Source organism: Heterodontus francisci, chromosome 40 (assembly GCF_036365525.1).
Source record: "Heterodontus francisci isolate sHetFra1 chromosome 40, sHetFra1.hap1, whole genome shotgun sequence".
Taxonomy (NCBI): Eukaryota; Metazoa; Chordata; class Chondrichthyes; order Heterodontiformes; family Heterodontidae; genus Heterodontus; species Heterodontus francisci.
The window spans coordinates 7,599,362-7,617,808 of record NC_090410.1 but is presented as its reverse complement, the minus strand read 5'-3'; the positions used below and the strand labels follow the sequence as shown (position 1 = coordinate 7,617,808).

The following is an 18,447-nucleotide window of genomic DNA, read 5'->3' as shown; positions in this document are numbered from 1 at the left end:
GAGTTTGGTGGGAGGTGGGGGGAGGGGGCGTGGAACAGGGAGGAACTCTGCATTGAAAGTGCTCCCTCTGCAATTAAACTTCCTGTTCAGTGGCAAATGGAATAACCTGCGTCTGTATTGTGTGCTGGGGCATAATATCAGTGAGGACAAACGGAGGAATTGTGAATCCCTCTACGGGTGAGTCCCACTCAGTTTCCCTGTCGTTGGTAGGTAAAGGGGGGGGGGGGGCTGGAGAAGGAATCGCACATCCATTAAATATAAGAGCCATAGACCAGGCTGCTCAGATGCTGAATGGAAGGAGCCTGTGGATTTGCATCTGCTCTCACTGAGCTCCAGTCTCCCATCACGGTCTGGTCGGTGGGGAGAGGCTGGGTCCTTTCCATTGCGAACGTTCTCTCTTATTTATCTATCGGTCCTTTCTTAACGGCGACTCCTGGTCACAGAGAGAAAAAAAACAGATGAGTCACCCACCTTGCATGTTTTCAAATTTTATTTTTTGGCTTCTGGGGCCGAGAGAGCATAACACGATTGGAATGTGCGGAATAAAGGACGGAAGTGGCAATTAACCGGGACAGGAAAGGTAGTATTGTGTGTCTCCTGCTCTCGATTTGACTGAAACCTCTAGCACAAACAATAGGGTGGCCAAAAAAGAATTCGGAGTGTGCCCCATCACCAGGACCAAACACCACTGTGATATTGTTGTGAACTTTCTTCCTGTGTTGGAATATTTTTGGGGTTTTTTTCTCTCTCCTCTCTGCTCCACTCCTGGAGATGTTGCAATTCCTTTTTCCATTACGCACCTCGCCCAATCGGCCGATGGTAATGTGTGAACTGAAACAGTGAGGGTCTGCAGGGAGTTCGACTGTGAAGGGCATCACAGTCCCAGTGTTAGCTACGGCTCAGTGGACAGCATTCTCGCCTCTGAGTTAGAAGGTTCTCTCTTATTTCAAGTCCAGGTCTAGAGGCTTGAGCACAAAAATCAAGGCTGACCCTCCAGTGCAGTCCTGAGGGAGTACTGCACTGTCAGATGTGCTGTCTTGCAGATATGATGTTAAACTGAGGCCCTGTCTGCCCTCTCAGGTGGCTGTTGAAAATTCCAGGGTATTATTTTGAAGAAGAGCAGGGGAGTTCTCCCCAGTGTCCTGGCCAATATTTATCCTTCAATCAACATCAATAAAACAGATGATCTGCTCATTATCACATTGCTGAGCTTGGGGCCCAGGCAGCTGAAGGCAAAGCTGCCAATAATGGAGTGATTAAAATCGGGGATGCTCAAGAGTCCAGAATTGGAGGAACGCAGAGACCTGCGAGGGTTGTTGAGCTGGAGGAGGTTACAGAGATAGAGAGGGGGGGCAAGGCCATGGAGGGATTTGAAAACAAGGATGAGAATTTTAAGTTCGAGGCATTGCCAGACTGGGAGTCAATGTAGGTCAGCGAGCACAGGGGGTGATGTGTGAACGGGACGGTGCAAATTACAGGCAGCCTACTACAATCTTCAAGCTTTAAAACCTTAACGGAGTCACCTAATCTCTGCTTTATCTTGTCTTCTCTCCTACTCTTTGCAACCTTGGCTGATATCGTGAGCTGTACAGCCTCTAACCTTGTGTTCTCTCGCTATATAAAAGGATACTCAACCTTGGACAGTGATTGGTAACTTGCCCCATGAAAGAAACATGTGCAGGAGCTCATTATCGTGTCAAATCCTTGACGCAAATATCGAGGCCCCCCAGTGTCTGGGAAACACTGCGTAACATGAGCTCCTCGGAGAGATCCAGCCCCTTGGGTCCTGGAAACCAGGACAGCAGAGGCTAAGGTGGGGGGGACAACCCAGAACAAGGAGGGGGGGTGGTATCACCATAAAATTAGAGCCAGGCCATTCAGGGGTGATGTCAGGAAGCACTTCTTCACACAAAGGGGAGTGGAAATCTGGAACTCTCTCCCCCAGAAAAGCTATTGAGGTTGGGGGTCAATTAAAAAAAAAATGTCAAGCCACGATTGGTAGGTTTTTGTTGGGTAAGGGGATTAAGGGTTTTGGGATAGATGGAATTAGGATACAGATCAGTCATGATCTAATTGAATGGTGGAACAGGCTGGAAGGGCTGAGTGGCCTCCTCCTGTCCTTGTGGCAATTGGCCCCTCTAAATGCACCCCAGAGGCTATTTTCCAACAGCTTTTGCCCCCTTGGGGCAAGATGGAGAGAAAGCAGGAGATTAAGTTAAGGAGTTCCACTCTTGGCAGTTCAGCCCCCTCCTGTGTCCGGGGGATCTGGATGGGTCGTGTAAGTGGAACACTTACTCTGATTCATCCAGTTTGAGTTGTGTCCAAATCAGATTGCAGGTCGACCCTATCGATTTCTGATGCAGTCAATTGAAAGCCACTGTGATGCACTGTCTTGTTCATTTCCCTCCAGCATTTGATACAGTTTCTGACTGAAATTGACCAGGGATTTTGTGTGTGTGTGTGTGTGTGTTTTTTTGAGTGTTTTCATTTTTGTTTTCCCAGGCATGTTTTTTTTTGATGATATGGAATTGTTGGCTGATTGCCACATGTGACATCAACCTCTGGTCAACTTAAAGCAGGAAGGTGCATGAGAAGTTTAAATGGACTGAGGGCAGAGAGAGAGAGAGGAACAGAGAGAGGAGAGGAGGTGCAACAGTCTTGGTGAGACATGGAGAAGAAACTCGACAATAGAAAGAGAAAAAGGAACGTGCTAAGAGACTAATTCTTTTTTAGAAAAGACTTATTTGGCCCTAAAGAGAAGGAATGTTGATACATTTAAAATAGTGTTACAATCGGAGACTCATCTTGCTCCTCATCCTCGGGGAATTTGAACCATGGAATCTCCACTTCTGCGGAACACAGTGAGTATCAAAAAAAGTTCAGTTTAAATTGAGAATTTTTTTCTTCCCCCCCCCCCCTTTGCTTTTGGGCTGTGGTAACATTTGACACAAGGTTGTTCCGTGTCTAGAGGGAGGGGGTTGATGAGGTGACCCAGTTAGTGACTGTGCCTCTCAGACGTGTCACTTGATAGCCCAGTGTGAGGCTCTCTCACAACACTAGACCCCCTCTGTACTTGGCAGTGTTCAGGGAAGCGCAGAGACTGGCGAATTCATATTTCTGTGGCTGGTCTCCCATGTACTATTCTATCTGAAAATGTGTACTTTTGCTGTCAAGTTATGTTCTCCAATTACAACCTCACCCTCTTCTCCTTGAGGCAGTGACTCTCACTCGGGTACAGATCCATGGGGCACGATGATCTGTACACGAGGCTCAGTGAGATATTCGACATTGGGAGCTATCGCTGAAGGAGTTGCTAGAGGTCAGGAGCTAATTCCGATGCTTCCTATTGTGTCCGTAATGCTGAGACTGGCTATCACAGTGCAGACAAGCACTGATTCCTGCATCCTTGCCCTCTCTCTGACTTGCAGCCTGTTTTAAGTGATGCGGAATTCTTAATGTTAGCATTACACTCCCAGTGCAGTACTGAGGGAGTGCTGTACTGTCGAAGGTGCCGTCTTTCAGAAGAGATGTTAACCCAAGGTCCCGTCTGCCCTCTCGGGCGGATGTAAAAGATTCCATGGCCACTATTTTGAAGAAGAGGAGAGACATTCTCCCCGGTGCCCAGGCCAATATTTATCCCTCAACCAACATCAATAAAACAGATGATCTTGTCATTTATCCCTTTGCTGTTTTTGGGAGCTTGCTGTGCGTAAATTGGGCGCTGCGTTTCCTATATCGACTACAATTCAGCAAGTTCATTGGCTGTAAAATGCTTTGGGATGCCCTGAGGTTGCGAAAGGTGCTATATAAATGCACGTCCTACTTTTTATAATCTGGGTCAAAACCGGAAAATGCTCCAAAAGCAATGACAGAAACAGAGTTACAGGGTCTGTCTGACCAGCAACCTCTGTTGAAAAGAAATGACTTTTTTTTCAGAAAGTTTAAATTTGGGAGGCAGTCCTGCTGGTTCAGTCATTTACTGCACCACCTAAAGCAGTACAGAGCCACAGAAACCAGCAAACTATTCGGTTTATTGGACTGTTGCTTTTTTGATATATGTAAATGACTTGGATATTGGAATACAGAGAAAAATTTCAAAATTTACCAAACTTGGCAAACAGTGAGGGTGATACCAGTGGACTGCAACAGGACACAGACAGGCTAACAGGATGGGCAGACAAGTGACAGATTGAATTTAATACACAGAAGTGTGAGGTGAGGTGAGGTGAGGCGATTTGGCAGGATAGGGAGAAGCAATATAGACTAAATGGGACAGTTTTAAAGAGTGTACAGGGACGGAGGGACCTGGGGGTTCATGTGCATTGATATTTGAAGGTAGCAGGACATGATGAGAGTGTGGTTTGCAAAGCAATTGGGATGTTGGGCTTCATAAACAGGGGAACTGAGTGCAAAAGCAAGAAAGTCATGCTGAACCTTTATAAAGCTCTGGTTAGGCTCCAACTAGAATATTGCATCCGATTCTGGTCACCACACTTTGGGAAGGATGTGAGGGTCCTTGAGAGGGTGCGGAGGAGATTTACCAGAACGGTTCCAGGGATGAGGGATTTTAGCTACAAGGTTAGGTTGGAGAAGCTGGGGTTGTTCGCCTTGGAGCAAAGGAGACTGAGGGGAGATTTGATAGAGGTGTACAAGATTATGACAGGTTGAGATAAGGAGACAAAGAAAAGCTGTTCCCATTAGCTGATGGTACAAAGACTCGGGGACACAGATTGAAGGTTTTGGGCATGAGATGCAGGGGGGAGGATGTGAGGAAGAACTTGTTTTACACAGTGAGTGGTAATGACCTGGAACTCGCTGTCTATGAGGGTGGTGGAAGCTGAAGACGATCAATGATTTCAAAAGGAAATTGGATAGGCACTGGAGGGAAATAAACTTGCAGGGCTATGGGGGTAGAGGGGGGCAATGGGACTGACTGGATTTGCTCTACAGAGAGCTAGCTTTGATTCGATGGGCCGAATGTCCTCCTTCTATGAGATATCAAGCACAGTCCCGCATCCTCGACTGCACCTGGGATGCAATCCCTCCTATTTCATTTGAAATATTTGATTGCTATTATGCACGTCTGTGAGAGAGATTAAGACTATTATCGGTTGTGCTTGGACTCTTTCAGTCTTTACCGAAGGGACAATTTAGCCACGTCTGTCAGATAGATTATAATCATCATCCACTTTGGTCCTCCCTGCACATTATCTGCAAACCACACACACACTGTGCAGAGAGTCATGCATAACATACACGAGGGGCACTATTTCCTTATGCTTGCAAGACAGATGATTTCATCATAAAGCAGTCATTCACAATGCATCCATAGAATCTTGCAGCACAGGTCGAGGCCATTTGGCCCATCGTAGCCTCTGCTGGCTCTTTGAAAGAGCTATCCAATCAGTTCCACACCCCCCATTCTTTCCCCATAGCCCTTCAAATCTTTCCAGTTCAAGTATTTATCTGCTTCCACCGCCCTTTCAGGCAGCGCGTTCCAGATCACAACTCGCTGTTTAAAAAAAATTCTCCTCGTCTCCCCCTCTGGTTCTTTTGCCAATTACCTTAAATCTGTATCCCCTGGTTACCACCCCTCCCACCACTGGAAACAGTTTCTCTGTATTTACTCTATAAAAATCCTTCATGAGTTTGAACACCTCTCTTAAATCTGCCCCTCAACCTTCGCTGCTCTAAGGGGAACAGTCCCAGCGTTCCCAGTCTCTCCACGTCACTGCTCATTCCGAGCACTATTCAAGCAAATGTTTCTCTGCAACCTTTGCAAGGTGTTTAAACCATCAATACGTACTCTCGTGTTTACCCCACCCCAGTCTCCTCTATTTCCCCACTGGTCCTGAAGACACTTGCTGTTGCTCGCCACTCTTTTCCAATGTAAGAATTTGTTTGCCCTTTTTTTTTTAGAGATACAGCACTGAAACAGGCCCTTCGGCCCACCGAGTCTGTGCCGAACATCAACCACCCATTTAGACTAATCCTACACTAATCCCATATTCCCACCAAACATCCCCACCTGTCCCTATATTTCCCTACCACCTACCTATACTAGTGACAATTTATAATGGCCAATTTACCTATCAACCTGCAAGTCTTTTGGCTTGTGGGAGGAAACCGGAGCACCCGGAGAAAACCCACGCAGACACAGGGAGAACTTGCAAACTCCACACAGGCAGTACCCGGAATCGAACCCGGGTCCCTGGAGCTGTGAGGCTGCGGTGCTAACCACTGCGCCACCCCTAAGTCGTCCTGTTGAAAAGAAAGACTTGCATTTATATAGCACCTTTCACAACCACAGGGCATCCCAAAGTGCTTTACAGCCAACGAAATGCTTTTTGAAGTGTAGTCATTGTTGTAAAGTAGGAAACGCAACAGCCAATTAGTGCACAGCAAGCTCCCACAAACAGCAATGTGATAATGACTGGATAATCTGTTTTAGTGATGTAGGCTGAGGGGTAAATATTGGCCAGGACGCCGGGGAGAAGTCCCCTGCTCTTCTCGAAACAGTGCCTTTGGATCTTTAGTGTCCACACGAGAGAGCAGCCAGGGCCTCAGTTTAACGTCTCATCTGAAAGACGGCACCTCTGACAGTACAGCACTCCCTTAGTTTGGCTCAGGACCACAAACCAGCTCAGGAGCCCAATGAGTACATAGTTATCATCCATGTGATTCAGAACTGGCACACGCACAGCAACAAATTGCATTTATATAGCGGCTTTAATGCAGTAAACAAACGTCCGAAAGTGCTTCACAGAAGTGTTAGCAAACAAAATTTGACACTGAGCTACATAAGGAGTTATCAAGGCTGATGATCAAAAACTTGGTCAAAGAGGTAGGTTTTAAGGAGTGTCTTAAAAGAGGAGAGCGAGGTAGAGAGGAGGAGGAGAGGTGTTGGGAGGGAACTACAGAGTTTAGGGTCTAGGCTACTGAAGGCACAGCCACCAATGGTGGAGCGATTAAAATCGGGGATGCACAAGAGGCCAGAATTAGAGGAGCGCAGAGATCTCGAAGGGTTGTGGGGCTGGAGGAAGTTACAGAGATTGGGGACGGGGGGACGGTGGGGAGGGGAAGGGGCGAGGCCATGGAGGGATTTGAAAACAAGGATGAGAATTTTAAAATCGAGGCGTTGCTGGACTGGGAGCCAGTGGAGGTCAGCGAGCACAGTGGGTGATGAGTGAAGAGGACTCGGTGTGAGTTCGGATACAGGCAGCAGAGTTTGGGACGATCTGAAGATTATAGTGGATGACACGTGTCTGTTTCGGCAAGAACTCTGCTCCATCCGTGTAATCGTACATGCCTCGTGGTAAAGAGACCTGATTTAAAAAAAATAACAAGTGGATTTTTGCAGGAAATGGGAGAAGCTAACCTGTAATGATCTCCCTCACGGCATCAATGGAAGAGAAGCCAGCCAAGAAACTGCACACAATCTGTCCCTCCCTTTTTAACATCGTTGAGTTTTGTTTTTTTAATTAAAGTATCTGACCTCGGAGTTCCTGGCCACAGGGTTAGGTTGCGGGGAAGGTGGGAGAAGTTGGTGGGGGAGGAAGGCAGAAACTTCCCTCTCCCCAAGTTATAAGGAACCAACTCCCCAAAGAACATAGGAGCAGGGGGAGGCCATTCAGCCCTTCAAACCTATTCCACCATTCAATGAGATCATGTCTGATCTGTAACCTAACCCACCTTTGCCCCAGTATCCCTGAATACCTCTGGGTAACAAAACTCTATCTCAGATTTAATATTAACAATTGATAAAGCATTGATTGCCATTTGTGTGCAGAAGTGTTTCCTAATTTCACTCCTGGAAGATCTGGCTCTAATTTTTTGACTATTCCCCCTGGTCCTAGACTCTCCAACCAGCAGAAATAGTTTTTCTCTATCTACCCCATCAGTTACCCTTAATATCTGTAAAATTTCAATCAAATTTTTGGAAGGTCGAATTTGATTGCAGAATACAGGCTTAAAGACAGGATTCTTGGTAGTGTGGAGGAACAGAGGGATCTTGGGGTCCATGTCCATAGATCGCTCAAAGTTGCCACCCAAGTTGATAGGGTTGTTAAGAAAGCGTATGGTGTGTTGGCTTTCATTAACAGGGGGATTGAGTTTAAGAGCCGCGAGGTTATGCTGCAGCTCTATAAAGCCCTGGTTCAACCACACTTGGAATATTGTGTTCAGTTCTGGTCGCCTCATTATAGGAAGGATGTGGAAGCTTTAGAGAGGGTGCAGAGGAGATTTACCAGGATGCTGCCTGGACTGGAGGGCATGTCTTACGAAGAAAGGTTGAGGGAGCTAGGGCTTTTCTCAATGGAGCGAAGAAGGATGAGAGGTGACTTGATAGAGGGGTACAAGATGATGAGAGGCATAGATAGAGTGGATAGCCAGAGACTTTTTCCCAGGGTGGAAAGGGCTATCACCAGGGGGCATAATTTTAAGGTGATTGGAGGAAGGTTTCGGGGAGATGTCAGAGGTAGGTTCTTTACACAGAGAGTGGTGGGTGCGTGGAATGCACTGCCAGCGGTGGTAGTAGAAGCAGGTACATTAGGGACATTTAAGCGACTCTTGGATAGGTACATGGATGATAGTAGTATGAAGGGTAGGTAGGTAGTTTGATCCTAGAGTAGGTTAAAGGTTCGGCACAACATCATGGGCCGAAGGGCCTGTACTATGCTGTACTGTTCTATGTTCTATGTTCTAAATCACCCATTGAGTTTCTAAATTCCAAGGAATACACCCTAGTTTGTACCATTCCCCTTCTCTTTTATCACCGAGCTCCATAGGGAAGTGACAGTTTGCAGTGGAGTTAGAGATACTGCTAGAATGCTGATATGAGAGAGAGAGAGAGAGAGAAGAGGTTGTACCTTGCGGAAGACTGAGAATGCAGCATCCTGCTAGTTATGAATTGTATGTTGATAAATGACGAGAGCTGCCATCAAGATGAAGCAGACTGGTGGAGAAGAGGTGGCCTCCATCTAACCAGGGGAGAATCGGAGAGCCCAGCCAGCAACATAGAGGAAGGAACTGAGCTGCTTTTAAACTACATAGAACAAATAGAACAGAAACAGGCCATTTGGCCCAACTGGTCCATGCTAGCACCACATGGGCCATCTCCTCCAGCCCTACAACCCTCCAAGAACTCTGCGTTCCTCCAATTCTGGCCTCTTGAGCATTCCCAATTTTAATCGCTCCACCATTGGCGGCCGTGGGCCTTCGGCTGTCTCGGCCTTAATCTCTGGAATTCCCTTCGTAAACCTCTCCGCCTCTCTCTCCCCCTTTAAGACGTTTCTTAAAACCTACCTCTTTGACCAAGCTTTTGGTCACCTGCCCTAATATCTCCTTAAGTGGCTGGGTGTCAACTGTTGTTTGATAACACCCCTTGGGACATTTCACTATATTAAAAGTGCTATATAAATGCAAGTTGTTATTGTTGGTCCCAGTAGGTATAACTCCCATCCAGGCTTTGCTGTAGCAGGGTAACACCCATAACAAAGAAACGTTAGAACCTCTGGCCGCTGTGGGATACATTTCAAGATTATCTGGGAAGCTGAGCTTGGGCACAACTATTATAGATCCTGAGATCCCACGAGTGGAACTCCTGTCCCTCCCTCCCCCAGGGAAACACCACCTGCTGGCACTATTCCCCCGGGGATTCCTCCAGCGTCAAGCCAGAGATACATTGGGAGAGTCACTCGTGGAATCTCGGTGCCTGTGACTTTAAAAGATTTGTATCGCACCTTTCACGGAGACAGGATGTTACAGGCCAATGAAGTACTTTTTGAAATGTAGTCACTGTTGTAATATAGGAAACACGGCAACCAAAATGTGCACAGCAAGCTCCCACAAACATCAATGTGATAATGGCCTGGTAATCTCCCCTGCTCTTCACTGAATAGTGTTTATCCAAAAGACCGCACCTCTGACAGTGCAGGACTCCCTCAGTACATCTCCAGGAGCTTCAGCTTACATTTTCTGCTCGAGTGTCTGGAGTGGGCCTTGAACCTACAAACTTTTGCGCCACAGAGCCGATCATTGGACTGTCAATAATCAGAGTGAGCGTCAAGCAGCCTGCAACTTCCATATATGACAGTGGTGAATGGTGAGCAAGCCTCAGTGCCGGATATCAAACTGAACGATTGACTGCGAATTCAGCCCAAGGTTGCCGGGAGCTGCTAGTCAGTCCCAAGAATGATGCAGGTCAAGAGTGACTGCGGCCTCCCTTCCCTCTGTGCCAGATCTCTGGCTGCGTGATCCTGACTCCTCTAAACTCAGAGCTCACCTGGTTAGAGAGTGAGAATGAAAGCGAGAGAGAGGGAGGGTTTTTAAAAGAAGCATATTGGAGCAAGTGGAGTTGCTTTGTGATGGGCCTGTGGGAGTAGGCTTTGGTTACGCTACTAAGACTGTGTGTGTGCCCCGTCAGCTCCCAACCCTGGACAAGTGCCCTTTGCTCATTGTGTCAGCTGCGGCACAGTGGGTCGCACTCTCACCTTTCAGTCAGCAGATTGTGGGTTCAAGTTCAAGTTTTGTGGGCACAAAAATCAAGGCTGACGCTCCCAGTGCAGTGGGGAGGGAGTGCTGCACTGTCAGAGGTGCCACCTTGCGGATGGGATTTTAAACCAAGGCCCTGTCTGCCGTCTCAGGTGGATGTTAAAGATCCCACCGCAGGGGAGTTCTCCCCGGTGTCCTGGCCTATATTTATCCCTCAATCAACATCACAAATAAACAGATTATCCGGCCATTATCACATTGCCGATTGTGGGAGCTTGCTGTGCATAAATTGGCTGCTGTGTTTCCTACATTATAACAGTGACTACCCTCCAAAAAGTACTTCACTGGCTGTAAAGCACTCTGGGATGTCCTGAGGTTGTGAAAGGCGCTATATAAATGCACATTTTTCTTTTTTTGCTCTAAGTGAATGCAAAGGTCAAGTTTGTCCCATTCCATCATGTGCTAACTGAACCATTGAATCTTGCACCCAGCTCCACCATGCTCCCTGCTAGTTTTCTACAGATGTTCGTGCTGTGTGCCCGGGTCCTGGTGGGTGGAGAAGCCAACTTGTACTCTGAAGGAGGGAGGAGAGCGTCGGATGCAAGTCGGAAGGAAGGAGCCTTCCACTCCATGCCGGATCCAGAGCTGGTTCACACCCTTCGTAGGACACTACTCAGCAGATTTGGGCTGAATCGCCTCCCAGAGCCCAGCTCTGACCCCATCGTCCCCCAGTACATGCGGGATTTATATCACTTTCACACCGGGGGTTACGACAACATCCAGGATTCCAGCTTCACCTTCTTGGAGAGACACACACGGGACGCCAACACAGTCCGAAGCTTCCATCACCTCGGTGAGTGTGGCTACTGGAGCCGGAGGTGAGGGGTTTGACTGCCTCATTGTAGTGAAGCATCCTACCCAAACCCATAGCCTGCCTTTTACCTTTGAGAGCTGGCGGACTGGCTTTCGGAGTGCGGTCCCAGCGCTTGAGGGGAGCCGTCCGTTTTCTCTCCCAGTATTCCCGCGCCACCCCTCATCTCTCCTGATTGCTCCATTTCCAAACCTGCAAACACAGCAGGCGCATGGGAACGCCATTACCTCCAAGTTCCCTTCCAAGTCACACGCCATCCTGAATTGGAACTAAATCGGCCATTCCTTCATCACTGCTGGGTCAAAATCCTGAAACTCCCTCTCTAATAACACTGTGGGAGCACCTTCACCACACGTGGGTACAGTAGCATAGTGGTTATGTTACTGGGTTAGTAATCAAGAGTTCCTGACTTAATAAGCTGGAGACAGGAGTTCAAATCCCATCATTGCAGCTAGGAAATTTAAGTTAACTAATTAAGTTATTCTGGTGGCCATAAAATTACCAGATTGTTGTAAAAGCCCATCTAGTTTAGTAATGTCCTTGAGGGAAGGAAATCTGCTGGCCTACATGTGACTCCAGACTCACGGCAATGTGGGTTGACTCTTAAATGGCCTAGCAAGTGGCTCAAGGGCTATTAGAGATGGACAATAAAGGCCAGTGTGAGTATTAACTTGAAAAGAAATGTCTTTGGACGTAGCGTTCCATCGGTCTCAACTGCCCCCTGGTGTCTCACCTTAGTGATCATGTGTCTACATGGGCCTATATGTGACTCCAGTCCTTTACAACAATGATTGCACTTCAGAAAAAACAATTGCTTCATTGGCTGTGAAGCCCTTTGAGGTGTCCTGAGATGAGGAAAGGCACTATGGAAATGCAAGTCCCTTAAGACTTTTTCGATGCAGGTCTGGCACATTTTTGGTGCAGCATAGATGCAGCTTCATTCTGCATCCTGTGCTGTACATGACTTGCTTAATTGCTAATTTCAAACTGAGAGTGATAGTTTTTGTTAGGCATTGATATTAAGGGGTACAGAACCAAGGACAGTGGATTGAGTTAAGGTGATCTCATTGAATGGCAGAACAGGCTAGAGAGGTTGAATGGATCTTCCTGTTCCTATATTTCGAAACCCTACAACCTTCCAAAATCTTGGCGCTCCTCCAATTCCGGCCTCTTGCGTATCCCCGATTTTAATCGCTCCACCATTGGCTGCCGTGCCTTCAGCTGCCTGGGCCCCGAGCTCTGGAATTCCTTCCCAAAAAACTCTGCCTCTCTTGCTTCCTTTAAGTTGCTCCTTAAAACCGACCTCTTTGACCAAGCTTTCGGTCGCCTCTCCTCATATCTCCTTTTGTGGCTCGGTGTCAAATTTAATCCGATTGCACACTAAGTAGGAGCTGGAGTAGGCCATTCGGCCCTTCAAGGCTGCACTGCCGTTCAATAAGATCATGGCGGACCTTCTACCTCAACTGCACCTTCTCGCAATATCCCCACATTCCTTAATTCCCTCAGTACCCAAAAATCTATCGACGCCCCCCCCCCCCCCCCACCCCGTGAAGTGCCTTGGGATGTTTTACAATGTTAAACGTGATATATAAATTCAAGTTGTTGTTGTTGGAACAGGGAGTTTTTGGCCTGCATGAAACCCTTGGCCTATTATTAACCCCATTGGTAATTTGTTTTTGGTTTTTTTGACAGAATACTTGGAGGAGGTTCCTCATTCCGAGGGAGGAAATCTCCACCAGATTGTCTTCAACCTGACCACCATCCCTGGTCTTGAGCAGGTCACCTCAGCCGAGCTCCGGTTGTACAGGGAAGCCAATGGCGGAGCACGTCCTGGGCTGGAAGTGGTCGCTGTTTACGAGCTCTCCGGGCCGCGGGGCAGCGGGACGGGGCACCGGCTGCTGGAGCGGAGGCTGCTCTCCGCCAACCGGACCCAATGGGAGAGCTTCGATGTGGGCTCGGCTGTGGCAAACTCCAGGAGGGCCCGCGAGGGGCTCGTCCGGTTCCTGATCGAGCTGCACCGAGGCGCGTCGCCTCCCGGGCAGCTGAGGGTCAGCAGGTCGCTGCGGGGGGACGCGGCCAGCTGGCCGCACCAGAGGCCGCTCCTGGTCACCTACAGCCGGGAAGGGAGGGGGAGGGCCCTCGGCTCCAGGAGCAAGCGGCACGGCGGGAAGCAGAAGCCACGGAAGAGAAGCCGGGGGCGGAACCGCTGCCGGAGGCGGCCGCTCTACGTGGACTTTGAGAGGGTGGGCTGGACAGAGTGGATCATCGCTCCCCGCGGCTACAACGCCTTTTACTGTCACGGGGAGTGTCGCTTCCCCTTGGCCGATCACATGAACTCCTCCAGCCACGCCATTGTGCAGACGCTGGTGAATTCCGTCAACGTGAATATCCCCAAGGCCTGCTGCGTGCCCACCGAGCTCAGCCCTGTCGCCATGTTGTATTTGGACGAGGATGAGAGGGTGGTCCTTAAGAACTACCAGGAGATGGCGGTCGAAGGATGTGGATGTCGCTGAGAATCCCACCTGGAGGGGGAAAGGGGCTTCACTTTTGACTCCCTCCACTAACGCCAGGTGGACCCTTTCAGACGCCAGGTGAGTCTTCTGAGAGGTTATATCCAAGGACCTTCGCCTAGAGGACTCCCTGTCGTAACTAGTCACGATACACCTCGCGCTGTAGGCAGGAGCCATGTGTCACCATGCCCTTGCCAGCACGATGGATCAGGGACTCCAACTTGACTACAACCTTTCAAGAGAACTTGCGTTTATCTAGCGCCTTTCATGACCTCTGGACGCCCCACAGGGCTTTACAGCCAATGAAGTACTTTTTTTGAAGTGTACTCACTGTTGGAATGTAGGAAACGGGGGCAGCCAAATTTGTGCACAGCAAGATCTCACAACCAACAACGTGACAAAGATAATCTGACTTTTAGTGATGTGGGTTGAGGGATATATATATTGGCACCAGGACACTGGGGAAAACTTCGAAAGAGTGTCATAGGATTTTTTACAGCCACCTGAGAGGGCAGTCGGGGCCTCGGTTTAACGTCGCATGCAAAAGACGGCACCTCCGACAGTGCGGCTGTCCCTCAGTACTGCACTTGGAGTGCCAGCCTAGGTTTTGTGCTGTGGCCTCTGGAGTCAGCGCACTGGGAGAACGCCAGAAATTACCAACACTTTTGCAGCTTTGAAAATAGATCAGGAATTGACTGCACATTCAGACTCTGTAAAAGGTGGTTTGAACTTTGCGGTGATCTTGTGTTCGAGTGAGGGTCACTGTTTGGCCCATATTTATGGACGGTTTGTGCCCCGAAGCCACTGGATTTTGCTGGGGGGTCAGTTCAACACAAATCCACCCATCCTCTGGTACCCAGCTCATAGAATCATGGAAAGTTTACAGCACAGAAAGAGGCTACTTGGCCCATGATGTCTGCGACAGCCAAAAAAACGAGCCTAATCCCACTTTCCAGCACTTGGTCCGTAGCCCTGCAGGTTGCGGCACTTGAGGTGCATATCCAGACACCTTTTAAATGAGGGTCTCTGCCTCCACTACCCTTTCAGGCAGTGAGTTCCCGACCCCCACCCTCATCTCCCCTCTAATCTTTCCACTATTCACTTTAAATCTATGCCCCCTAGTCACTGATGTCTCTGCTAAGGTGAATAGGCCCTTCGCATCCACTCTATCCAGGCCCCATGCAAGCTAAAATGGCAGCAGGCTATTCGACTGTGGGAGCATCACAGCCGAGACCGATCCTGTCCCGATGACCTTTGAACTACCCAGCACAGGGTAACTGGGTACACCTCTTTCCCCCACCACCCGCAAACCCCCCAACACCCCCTCACTGATGCCAGTCTAAGGGCAGTTGACCAGGTTGTGTCATAACTGAACCTGCTGCCTTCCTGTAGGCCAACAGACAGAGCTAATGCTTCCATTTGTGTTGGTTTATCCTGTAGATCCGAGCTGTGTCAGTCAGTGTCGATACCATAAGGGAGACTAACTTATGGAGAGTACCTGCTTCCCACTACCAAGATCAGTTGCTCTGTATAACCAGTGCCCTGTGTTACTAACTGTGTCTCTGTTGGTGTGAGCCCAGCTCCCTCACATAGTCAGGCTCATGTTTCTGCCTGACTAACCCACAGGTGCTCAATTTGCAGCAGAAAAATCAAGCGTAATATTCAATCTTCCACCACCCCGCGTCCCAGACTTGTATCCTCACAATGTGACAAACAAGATATTTGAAAGGCTAAATTCCACTGAAGGATCTTAAGCTCATGATTTATAATTCACTCTGGGAATGTGGGCATCGCTGGCACGGCCAGCATTTATTGCCCATCCCTAGATGCCCCTCGAGATGGTGAACCACTGCCGTCCGTGTGGTGAAGGTGTTTCCACAATCTTGCCAGGGAGGAAGTTCCAGGATTTTGACCCAGCGACGGTGAAGGAACGGGGATATAGTTCCAAGTCAGGATGGTGTGTGGCTTGGAGGGGAACTTGCAGGTGGTGGTGTTCCCATGTGTCTGCTGCCCTTGTCCTTCTAGGTGGTAGAGGTTGCGGGTTTTGGAAGGTGCTGTCGAAGGCTTGGTGAGTTGCTGCAGTGCATCTTGTAGATGGTACACACTGCTGCCACTGTGCGTCGGTGGTGGAGGGAGTGAATGTTTAAGGTGTTAGGTGGGGTGCTGATCAATGATTCTATTTTAATTTATCTCAGGGAGTCTGATGAAAAAACCCTGTTAATTTAAAAATAAATAAATCTGTGTATAAAATAGGTTTCCACATAGGGTTTTGAAGTTGTGTCACTGTTTCTGCTATTGAAAACTTACTGACACATGACCACTTCGGCAAGGTGGCAGATTCCAGGCAGCAGCAAGCCCACTAGTTTGCCCTAGCCTGACATAATGCCTTTGGGCACCGGTGTAAGGGCACAAGGCTCGCCATGCAAACAGGCAGGCACACATTCTACTCCATTCGGTAGAAACGGGCGTCCCTAACCCTTTATTTTCTCAGCCCTGGCCTCTGTGTACTTGCAGCCACAGCATCCTAACCCTTTAAAGGTAACGAAGGGCGGGCTGTGTGTTTTTGTATGAAGTAGCTAATTATATGTTTGTTAATTATATTTATCGCGCCTTATGAATGGAATTTAATTTAAAGAGTATTTTAATGTTCTTTGCAATGACTCTGAATAGAGATGGTTTGTTTTGGAATTATTACACTGTCCTCACACTCACTTACACATTCCCACACTCAAACTAACAATCACACATCTCAACGTACGAACAGAAAGAACTTGCATTTATATAGCACCTTTCCCCTAGTCTAAGACTAGAGGGTAAGGTCTAAAAATTAGACCTGTGAAGAAATGTAAGCATCTTCCAACACTGACAAGAAAGGAAGTCTCTGTCTCTGCCTCGTACTGTCTTTGCTGCACCTCTTATAGTTGGGACTTCACTGCTGGCGGGGAGGAAATCCAAAACCTTCATTCCAGTTTTTCCCGGGTATTGCACACTCCTTCCATGTTGGCGTTTCATGACAGGAAAATACCAGTGACTTTCAACTCAGCGATAGTGCTGTGCTCACTAACCAGTGTAACGTGGAGGCAGTTTTCAAATCCTTGTCTTTTTCTCTGGCACGTTACAGGCCATTCCTACAGGCCTCTGAGCTTCAGATTATTAAAGTTTACCCTAGTCTAAGCTAGCTGTGTGTATGTGTCATTTTGTAACTCCCTCCCCTGGCAAAACACAACACTGGGAAAAACAGTGGTCCTTCTTAGTGCTGTTGTTCCATGTGTGTATCCGTGGTTTCCTCTGACTTTCCTGTTTTTTAATGTTTGTTTTGTTAATTCTCTCTCTCTCGCTTTCCCTCTCTCTGATCCTTTACTTCTTTTCCATCTTCATTCTTTTTACCTTCCCTATTTTCTCCCTCTTCCCTGTTTTCCTCAGGATGTGATATGCACATGGACCTGGGTCCCACCCATACCCATTGCTCCCCTTACAGACAGGGTTCAGGGGACCACAACCTCCTCTATCCAAGAGTTGCGCTGTGTGTCCCTTAACCCCACCCCCCCAAGCCCGACCTGTGCTCTCTTACCTCATTGATCAATCCTGCTGACTTTGGTGTGTTACTCTCCCTACAGCTCTGTTATTCCCTCTTGTTACTGTCTCCCGGTGTCTGTTATTCTGTGTCTCGTTATTTTCCACGCTGTCACTCTCTCCCTCTTGTCACTCTCTCCCTGCATCTCTGTTGCTCTCTCCACGCTTCTCTATTACTTCCTTGTTACTCTCTCCCTGTGTCCCTCTTACTCCCTCGTTACTCTTTCCCTGCATCTTTGTTACTCTCTGGTTAATTTTTCCCTGCATCTTTCAGGCACTGGCTGCACTGGGGCCGAGCACATTCAGCGGAAAGTCCTTGGGAATCCATATTAAATGGATCCGCTCACCCCATTTTGGAAACCTCCCTCTTGAATTTGTGCACGGGGGAAAATGAGAAACCCTCCAGGAGGAGTGCGATTCATGATGGTCTCTGGACAAAGGATTAACAGGTCTGCTCTAACACTGGACCAGAGGCCAGATTCAGCAGTGTAAACTCTCGCTCCCTCTCCCGGGGAAAGCCTCTTTTTTTCTCCCCTGAGAATTGCCTCCCAACTTTGGGAAGACAAATGGTGTTTGCACAGATGGGTTGCTACGAGCTCCAGTTGCAAACGCACGCAGCCACTCCCAGCACAGTGAGCGAGGCCTCAGTCCCACTGCAGCGGCCAATGCACTCGCTAGCCTATCAAGGCTTTCACGAGGTGGCAACAAAAAGTTTCCTGCCCCCACTATGCCCCCAAGTGCAAAATTAAATCTTGTACATTGATCGGGAGTCTGGGATGTGATGAAATTTATTTTGAAAAGTTTGCAACTTTAAAAATTAACTGCTGATTGCTAAATCAAAAGATTAAGTTAACAGCAATCCCTAAATGAAAATATTAGATTAATTAATGATCGCTAAATCAAATGAATAGGTTAAGTAGCGATCCCTAAATCGGTGGATACAGGAGTGTTATAAATGTAATGCACACTAAGATATTCTGCCCGAAAGACAAAGCCTGACCC

The 18,447-nt window shown here is 48.2% G+C and overlaps 1 protein-coding gene across 2 annotated transcripts; it reads left to right on the top strand.

Moving 5' to 3' along the window:
• The first annotated feature begins 90 nt into the window (after positions 1 to 90).
• On the top strand, positions 91 to 16,539 carry LOC137353037 (bone morphogenetic protein 4-like). Of its 2 annotated transcripts, none has more exons than XM_068018964.1 (4): positions 91 to 177; positions 2,503 to 2,861; positions 10,983 to 11,344; positions 13,055 to 16,539. In XM_068018964.1, exons 3-4 carry the CDS (start codon positions 10,990 to 10,992, stop codon positions 13,873 to 13,875), a joined length of 1,176 nt encoding a protein of 391 aa, XP_067875065.1. In that variant the 5' UTR covers positions 91 to 177; positions 2,503 to 2,861; positions 10,983 to 10,989; the 3' UTR covers positions 13,876 to 16,539. The 2 variants fall into 2 exon arrangements, with proteins under 2 accessions (XP_067875065.1, XP_067875066.1); XM_068018965.1 differs by lacking the exon at positions 91 to 177 and adding an exon at positions 561 to 580.
• The last annotated feature ends 1,908 nt before the right edge of the window (positions 16,540 to 18,447 follow it).